This window comes from Callithrix jacchus, chromosome 10, assembly GCF_049354715.1.
Source record: "Callithrix jacchus isolate 240 chromosome 10, calJac240_pri, whole genome shotgun sequence".
Classification (NCBI taxonomy): Eukaryota; Metazoa; Chordata; class Mammalia; order Primates; family Cebidae; genus Callithrix; species Callithrix jacchus.
This window is the reverse complement of record NC_133511.1, coordinates 99,874,517-99,884,193: the sequence shown is the minus strand read 5'-3', so window position 1 is coordinate 99,884,193 and position 9,677 is coordinate 99,874,517. Positions and strand designations below refer to the sequence as shown.

Sequence of the window (9,677 nt, the reverse complement as noted above, 5' to 3'; positions counted from 1 at the left end):
AGCAAACGCACCATCCCGCACAGCTCCCAGGGACAAGAATTTTCTGCTTGTTTACTGAGTCCCCTGGGTTGAGGGGGGGGGTTGCAGGGCAGGGGTGAGCTGGGCACAAAAGCAGGATAAAGGTAAACTTTCTGCATATGAGAACCATTCCCCCCTTCCAGGAGCCGTGTCACACTGTATGTCACCGTCATCAAAGGGGCTGTGCATAAACCTGAAAAACCAAACGGACCTGTCTGTAGGTGTCACTTATATCACAAGGCTACAGGTGCCTTTATTTCCACTGCACGCTGGTGCTGGGAGCGCCTGCCTTCTCTTGCCTTGAAAACCTCCTCTTTGGACCTAGCCACTGCTGTCCTCACGTAAGCGCCTTTTCTTTGCTTTTTTGGATGACTCTTAGTGGGTGTTGGGGCTCAGAGGCTCCGCTTGGGGCCTGGGTCTGCTCGTCCATCTCCAGCTCCAGGGCCGGCCTCTGCGCTGGGTGCAGTCCCGGGGCCTCCCGGGAGCTGTTTGACACGGATGTGACAGCTTGTCTGAGAGAGTCGTGTTTGCCTCTGCAGGCCGTGCGGCCCCCCCACCCTCCTCACAGACCCCACTCCCTCTGGATCCCTTAGCTGAACCAAGGGGAACTAAGAGAAGGCACCCAGGCGCACAGTTCTCTACCCTCCCTTAAGTTGTCTTTAGGAAGAGAAGCTGGATTTTACGCAGAAAAATATTCAGTTTCAAGGAAAGCGCCTCCCCCCACCGCCTCCACCCGCCTACCCTTCTCCCCTGATTGAATTCCTTTCCCTGCCAGCCTGCCCACTGTCCCCCACCCCCTCAATACAGAGAACTGCTTTATTATAGTTTGGGGCATTTTTTCAGGAATTTGTCTGTACAAAATAGTTTTAAAAGAAACCCTTTTGCCCTCCGACATCTCCCCAAAAGAGAGTGCTTCCAGAAAATCAATGGTTAGGGTTTTTCCACTGTGCGCTCAGGTCTTGTCAGATTCTGCAGTGTGTGGGTTTCTGTGGGGTTGCCCCCTGCCGACGGCCACCGGTAGCACAAGCTCCCTTCTCAGGCTGAAGCTGGGCCGCTTGTGGATGAATGAGCAGTTTGTACGCCCGGAAGAGTGTCAGACATCATTAGGTGCAACCGCTTCATTTGACAGATGAGGAAACCAAGGCCAGAAAGGCTAGGCGACTTAGGGAGGCAGCTCTGTGTTTCAATCCTAGTTCAGAGACCCAGGGAAAGGGGTGGTTTGCCCTTCCAAGTGAAGGCTTGATTGTTTTGTCTTCGTGTTCTCTGCGACAATGTTTTTCTTAATCTAAAGTAGTCTCAGACTGGGGTTCTCAGTTTGATCGTCTCCCTTTTCCATAAGTCGTCAGAGTGGCAAATTTCTAGATACATTGTCGATGGCTGTTTGATTTTTCCCTCTAAAACAAGATTGAATATATGTCTTATGCTCCGTCCTCTGCATATATTAATAAATTTTCTCAAATCCTCAAGACATCTTGAGGATTGCATGGTTTTAAAAAATCTGCATTTTAGAGATGAGGAAACCGGAGTTCAAAGAGGGGCATGAATGTTTATATACCACACCTGCATGAAAAAAAGCTTAAGAATTTCTGCAGGCTGGGCAGTAAGAAATGTGCCCCATGCCCGCTGCAGCAGAGGTAGGATTTAACCCCTGATGTATTTAATCCAAAACTGGTAAGCTTTGCTTCGAAGCCCACAGCAAACTACATGGCATACCTTTTTGGATCTTCACTGCACCTTCAGAAAAAAAGCTATCGACAAACAAACATGTAAACTCCCCAAGCGAGCTAAAGAAAAATGAGGAGTCACTTGACAAGAGGTCAGCAAATTGGTTCTCACAGCAGCTGGGGTTCTTCCGAGAAGAACAAACACTCAAGCACCCAACCCTCAATCTTTCTTTAGCAGTGAGTGTTGAAATACTCCACTGGGTTCTCCTCAATGGGCCCCTTCTTAGGGAGGTCCAAGGGCTGGGAAATTGACACTCCCTTGCTCAAAAGGCTTGGGACGGAGTGAACATTTGGGTGTTGTGAGGCTCTGGGGAAGGAAAACTGATTTTCTTCCTAGTGATACCTAACTCAGAGGGTGGAATTAAGGAATCCATTTCTTGGCCCCTTTTTTCTATATTTTGCACCCTTGTGGCCTTGTTCTGCCCAGTGATGATCTGGCACGTAAACAGCCAATGTGTAGATGCTTAATTGGGTCGATTTTTGGTCACACGCCCAGAGTGAAGTTGATGATCACCACCAGAGTCAGGAAGGAATTTTCCTCCTCTGGCAAACTGGCTAAGGCTGAGTGGTTTGCTCCTTCCCCTCTCTCTGGGACGCTGAGCAGGCCATGGGCACCACACCTGTTATTGCTGCCTCTGATTTGTGTGACGCTGAGAAGCCCACAGGCCTGTCCCTCCAACTGGGTGGACCCTCTTTGCGTGCATTTGGTGTGTGAGCTGGCTCCGAGAAGGGTTCAGAAGCCACCGGAGGCTCCAGGAGACCTCAGCTTCCATGCCATCGCTGCCTCACTCCCACAGGTATCTGCAGCCGACTTTCTCTCGTGTGAAGTGAGCCCACCTGATTCCTCCACCTTGTGTTAACCATTCTTGAGCCTTTCCTACTTACCAGACAGCCAGAATGGTGTTACTTTGGGGGAAACTGATTCCAACTGCCATGGATCTATTGGTGGGCAGTGAGTGAGGGTCCAGAGTGTTTAAGGTGCCTAGCTAGCCCGGGCAAAGAATGTCCGGCTGTCCTGAGATCTCTACATCCAACTGTGGTAGAAGGCAGTGGGCATAGGAGAAAGGGAGAAGAGGAAATCAAGGGGCTTTTTCTGCACTAAAAGTTCAGTCTGTGTGTGTACTGCTTGCACTTTCCTCCAATTTACTGGACTTGCTTGACCCAAACAATCCCGATATAATCAATGTAGATGCATATGTGTGTGTGAGTGCCCAGGTTTGGATGTGTTGGCTCAATCAGGTGGGTGTCTGCAGAAAGTCACAGACAGAGTTAGGGCAGAGCTTGAGGGCTGTCTTATTTATGTTCCTGTTTAGTAGTTGAAGAACTGAGATTTGGAGAGGGGCAAGCGGCAGAATCATAATTCCAAGCCTGGGGCTACTTCCAGAAGGAGCCAGCCAGTTCCTCACAAAATGAAAAGTGTGGCCAGAACAGCAGGCCAAGAGCCCTCCCTGGAGACCCCCATCAGCCCTGACGCTCACACTAGGTTTATCTAACCAGCACTGCTCCGCCTTTTTCCTTTATCACTTCTCCTAAGGACCCTTTTTAGATCATTTTTTCTTAATCATCTCCCCACCAGCAATGTAAATACCAGAGATATAGTATACACCTACTGTAGACCTTTGGAGGGTGATAAAACACTGTAATTAATATCTCAGTTTGGCTGAGCACCATGGTGCATACCTGTAATCCCAGTACTTTGGGAGGCCGAGGTGAGTGGATCATAAGGTCAAGAGATCAAGAGCATCCTGGCCAACATGGTGAAACCCCGTCTCTACTAAACAAAAAACGCTGGGCATGGTAGCATGCACCTGTAGTCCCAGCTACTTGGGAGGCTGAGACAGGAGAATTGCTTGAACCCAGGAGGTGGAGGTTGCAGTGAGGTGAGACCACGCCACTACACTCCAGCCTGGCAACAGAATGAGACTCTGTCTCAAAAAAAAATCTCAGTGTTTTGACCCCCAAAAACCCATTTTTGTCCCCTGAAGAGGGGGACAGTATCACCCCCCTTGAGCAGGGCTGGCCCAACTTCAGGCCTGTGTTCGATGTTACTGCTGAGAAAGGGGGCTCCAAACACAAGCCTTTTCCCACCCATCCTACTCTACCTCCACTGACAAAGTCCTTAAGCGCTAAAATGTTCAATTATTGCAAGGACCTTAGAGGGCCTAGGGAAGAGGCGCTGCTGAGTACAAAGCAGCCATTATTCCTGAGCTCTCACACCTACTGCATGCTAGCTAAGGAGCCAAGGTCTTTTGTGGAGAGCCCAGAGTTCATGATACCTGCTCCTACTGTAATAGGGGGGAGAAACCACCTTTTTCTGCTTTTATAGAAGACATTTTCTCCAAAAGCAAGAAATAATTACAGAAGAAAAATAGCATGTTGCACACCTCACGAGGCCCTTTACGGAAACTTAATGGATATAATTTGCCTTAGAAGGAATTACTAGAGGGAATCAGAATCAGTGACGTGTGTAGCGCTAGAGAGATTACAAATCAAGGGAGTGGGCCGGCATAAAGAGGAGAAAGAATACAATATTAAAGGAGGTAAAAATCCTATCGATCAAAACATATTCCTAGTTTTTATGTAATTCCATTCAATTCACCAAATGACCTTTTTTTAAAATACTAAATGACATTAGAGAGCAATTAGTCAGGCATAGATGAGGAAGATCTCATTCCCACGGTGGCATTTTGTATTTGATGGATTCCTTATTTGACATTGAAAACTTAGGGACTGTTTTCTGTTTTCTTCCATGTAGATTTCACCTCTCCTTTCTCCCAACCCAGTGTCATATCACAGGCCTGCCATCCTTTTCTTCAGTTTTCTGAGCCTTCTGGCCCAAAGGAAAAGGGATATATTTGTCTTCCGCCCTCACTTAGAGGAATTTTTCTGAAGTCCAGTCCAGAATACAGAAGTGGCTTTCAGCTCCTGGGGCCCTTCCCTCCCTCATAACCTCTCACCCCATCCCTCAGCATCCTGCCCCCTACCTGTCCCCCACACTCAGGATATAAAACAAGCCAATCCATGGGAAAATCACAGTCCAAACCCAGGCAGCCTTGAAGTCTGTTTGATAGGGCTCCCAGGAGGAGATCCATGCCCACGATAATCTGCAGAGCACATTAACCCTCTCCAGGCATCAGAGAAGACTTCCCAGCAGAGGGTGGAAACTCCTGGGTGATGGCCCGGATAAGGAGCCTAAGTGACAGAATTCAAACTCAGCAAGATAGTTACATCTGGAGAGGAGTTTTCATGCACATTTGTTGTTGTTGTTGTTGTTGTTGTTGTTGTTGTTGTTGTTGAAACAGAGTCTCACTCTGTCACCCAGTCTGGAGTACAGTGGCATGATCTCCGCTCACTGCAATTTCCGCCTCCCAGACTCAAGAGATTCTCCTGCCTCAGCCTCCTGAGTAGCTGGGATTACAGGTGTGCACCACCACACCCAGCTAATTTTTGTATTTTTAGTGGAGACAGGTTTTCACCATGTTGGCCAGGCTGGTCTCGAACTCCTGACCTCAAGTGACCTGCCTACCTCAGCCTCCCAAAGTGCTGGGATTACAGGCATGAGTCACCACACCCAGCCACTCATGCATATTTGATGATGGTGGTGGTGGTGGTGGCAGATTTTCAAGCATTGTAAAGAATTAATCTTTGGTTTTAGAATCACACGACCCTGCCCCTCTTAGTACTGAGGTTTGATTTGCTATATAAGTGTGGCTTGGGGCTCAGAAAGAGAACCAGATGGGCTGAGAGTCAGAAAACTAAGGACTTCCCTGCCACTTAACTCGCATCCGTTGGCTATGTGACCTTGAGCTAGTTACACAAATTCACTGAGTCTCAACTTCCTCAATGTAAAATGGTGGAGGTTGAGGAGGGAGATTGGGCTAACTCAGTATTTTCCAACACTTGGTACTCACATCAACTGGTAATATGCCAGATAAATCTGGTTAGGGTTGCAAACTTTTTCTTAAAGGGCCAGGTATTTTAGGATTAGCAGGCCAAAAGGCAAAAGCAAGGATATGATGTAAATATTTATATAAACACTTAAAATGTAGCCACTTAAAAATGTAAAGGGGTGTGTGTGTATGTGTGTGAGAGAGAGAGAGAGAGAGACAGACGAAGTGTTGCTGGAGTGCAATGGCGTGATCTCAGCTCACTGCAACCTCCGCCACCTGGCTTCAAGCAATTCTCCTGTCTCAGCCCCCTAATTCTCCTGTCAGCCTCCAGAGTAGCTGGGATTACACACACACGCCACCATAACCAGCTAATTTTTGTATTTTTAGTAGAGGCGGGGTTTCACCATGTTGGCCAGGCTGTCCTTAAACTCCTGACCTCAGGTGATCCACCTGCCTTGGCCTCCTAAAGTGCTGGGATTATAGAGGGGAGCCACTGCACCCGGCAGTAAAATTATTTGTAACTACAGGCTTTACAAAAATAGGTGGGGGGCTGCATTTTGCCTGTAGGGTGTAGTTTGCTCACCCCTGATTTCGGAGGCACATGAACCATTTATATTCAAATGCTTAAATATTTATTTTTATGTATGTTTAAAAAATCTTGACTTTCTATTTATAATGCTGATATAAGGTTTTCCTTTTAAATCAGCATGTTTATATTAAAACAAAAAAAGTTGATTTTTAAAAAATATTTTAAGTAAATAATAGTGCTTGTACTATATGGATTGAGTGAAATTATCACAGTGGTACACAAATGACTGAAGTTTAGGAAACGCTGAACTGGATAAAGAATTTGCTCCTGCCAATCTTAAAACTCCACGTGTTTAATATCCCAAGGCACTTACCAGTGGTGTGATCTTGAGCTGCTATGTTCCCTTTGCAAAATGAGGGAAGAACTACTCTATCTCAACATTATTTCAAGAATCAGAAAAAGAATTCGAGTGAACAGATTTTTGTTTTGTTTTCTGTTTTTTCTCCAAAAAATTTTATTTTATTTTTATCATTTCAACTTTTAGTTTAGATTCAGGGCGTATGTGTGCAGGTGCGTTACCTGTGTGTACCGCATAATGCTGAGGTTTCAGGTACTATTGATCTGATCACCAGATACTGAGCACAGTACCCAGTAGTTAGTTTTTCAACCTTGGCCCCTTCCCTTCCTGCTCCCTCTAGTAGTCCCCAGTTCCTCCATCTTCATGTGCAGGAGTACCGGATGTTTAGTGCCCACTTCTAAGTGAGAACGTGAGGTATATGGTGTTCTGTTCCTGATTAAATTTGCTTAGGATAATGGCCTCCAGCTGCACCTGTGTTGCTGCACAGGGCATCATCTTGTCCTTTTTTATGGCTTCATTGTACCCTGTTTCTGGGAGCATAGTATTGAACATTGTAAGTCAGAGTTCAGGGGTCACGTGTCAGCAAACAGGAAGCCTAAATAAAGAGGCAGTATTGCATAGTCAGAGTCTCCATGCTCAAGTCCTCTCTTTGACACTTCCTAGTTATGTCACTTGGGCAATTGCCTCAACCCTTTTGCCTCAGTTTTCTCATCTAAAATGGGGATAGACAGGATGTGGCGAGGGTGAAATAATGTCACTCAGAGGTGACATTAGGGGGTGCCTGCTCCTAGTGAGTGGCGTGTTTGTTATTATTATTAAAAACCAAATATCTCCCTGCTAGGGGCTCCTGCAGAGGGTAGCTTCAGGAGTCCCTCACCCCAGCCTCCTCACAACCTCTCCTGCTGTTGCAGGGTGATGTTGGACTCCGTGACACACAGCACCTTCCTGCCTAACGCATCCTTCTGCGATCCCCTGATGTCGTGGACTGATCTGTTCAGCAATGAAGAGTATTACCCCGCCTTTGAGCATCAGACAGGTGCGTACATTTAAAGGATCCCATCCGAGCATAGCCCCGATTGGCTGGAGTGGGAGGTGGTGCTGGCCTCAGGTGGAAGGCAACGCTGTGCTGGGGCCTAGGAACAGCAGTGTTCAGGGCAGAGGGCTGGAGGGCTCCTGGATGGAAGAGCAGCCTCTTGCAGATAAAAGGCGCTGCAATCCTCACCACCCCCAACTCCCTAGTTCTGTGGCTTTGCGGCCGTGCGCAGCTCAGCTAAACTCTCTGAACCTCCTTTTGCTACCAAGTAAAATGTCAGTCTCTTGGGGTTATTATGACATTTAAACAATGTAGTAGAAAGCAAGCCCTTAGCCCAGGCCCTGGTATATGGTGGTTGCTGGATCATGGCGGTTTGGGCCAACATTTACTGAACACGAGCTGTGCACCAAACCTTGGGCCAAGCATCAACCTTGCCAAAGCCCTATGTGATGAACAATTATTAACCTCATTTTATAAATGAAGAAACTGAGACACAGAGAGGCTAAATGACTTGCCCTGGGCCTCCATGCAAGTTGACCCATCTTATAATTGATATCGCACTGTGGTTGCTGATATGACTATATCATTATTCTCTGAGCTTCTTTTCCCTAAACCAGTGGCGATGACAGCTACCATAAGGTTTAAGGGAGTCAAAGGGTGTAAATACATAGCCTGGCACAAAGCAAGTGCTCAGTGAATATGAGCCCCTCGATGTCTCCCAGGCCACCCTCCCCACCCTTCCTCCTCACTCAAGAAGGCAGCATGGGACCTTGAGATAATCCCATGCCGGAGGGAGGCCAGCCAAGCTTTGCCCCAGAAACCCTTTGAGGGCCTCTGTCCCTGAGGTGCTTGGGTGACCGCACATCACAGCACACCTGGCTGACTGATGGCACAACAGGAGCACACACTGCTAGGCGGTGATGCAAGTGCCAATCAAGCTGTCAGTCCTCACTGAGTGTTTTAGTGTCTGGAGGCAGGCAGCGGGCAAGAGTCCATGCCTCCAGGTGCTGCAGCATGTCCACTACCAGGAGCCCTGCTTCTGGGGCTAGGGGCCAGGCCACACACACAGACTTGAGGCACTTACCTGCATAATACAATCCCACACCTGTCCCCACCCCACACACACACACACACACACACAGACACACACACACACACACGTGAAATCTCTCACCCTCATCTGCAAGGTCTAGATCATTGCATTAGGACTTGAATCAAGCAGAGACATTGTACAATGCTCCTTTAGGCCTAAGAAGCACCTTATTTCCCAGAAAGATGTGAGAAATGTACTCCATCTCCTTCCCTTGAAATTTGGTTAAGAGGTTAAATCTGAAGGAGGGAAATGAAAACTTTCAAGTCTCCCTACCCTCCCTATGTGTGCCCCAGTGGTAAGACCCAGCTCCAGGGCCTCTCCCTACCCATGCAGAAGGCCAGGCCTCACTTAACCCAGACCTGCCATCGTGGGAGCCCCTTCTTTCTGCCTATTCTGCTGGGAGGCAGTTGGGGTGGTGTGGGAGGGGTGGGCCACAACCGCCTGCCCCAGGCAATGGGGGCCTGGGCAGTGAAGCAGCAGCTCTGTGTCATAAAGACCTGGCATGTCCCAAAAGGGAAGTCTGACTTTGACACTAGCTGTGTCATCTTAACCTCTCATGTCCCAGTTACTTTTTTCATCTGTAAAACGGGAATGACCACAATGCTACCCTGTAGAGTAGTTACACAAATGAAATGAGTTATCATATGGGAAGTGTTTAGGACAGTGTCTGGTACCTGGTAAGCACACATAAGTGTTTTTTAAAAATAGAAGGATTGGCTGGACGCAGTAGCTTACACCTGTAATCCAAGCCCTGTGGAAGGCCGAGGCAGGATTATCACTTGAGCCCAGGAATTCGAGACCAGCCTGGGCAACACAGTGAGACCTCATATCTACAAAAAATTGTTTAGAAATCAGCCGGGCATGGTGGCACATGTCTGCAATCCCAGCTACTTGGGAGGCTGAGGCAGGAGGATCCCTTGAGTGCTGAAGGCCGAGGCTGCAATGAGCTGCAATCATGCCACTCTACTCCAGCCTGGGCGACAGAGAGAGACACTATCTCAAAATAAAGGTCAGGGAGCAGTCACAGTGGCT

General features: G+C 47.8%; 1 protein-coding gene across 2 annotated transcripts in view; it reads left to right on the top strand.

The window, feature by feature from the left end:
* Positions 1-273: 273 nt before the first annotated feature.
* The window catches only part of ELF5 (E74 like ETS transcription factor 5), a 35,320-nt gene continuing 25,916 nt past the window's right edge, over positions 274-9,677 (top strand). The window contains exons 1-2 of one of the 2 annotated variants that reach the window (XM_002755169.5): positions 274-359; positions 7,431-7,555. In XM_002755169.5, the coding sequence (XP_002755215.3) occupies positions 7,435-7,555 (121 nt within the window). In that variant the 5' untranslated portion in view covers positions 274-359; positions 7,431-7,434. Of the gene's footprint in view, positions 360-2,326; positions 2,540-7,430; positions 7,556-9,677 lie in introns of those variants that run through there. The other variant, XM_009007909.5, reaches the window with a different exon arrangement.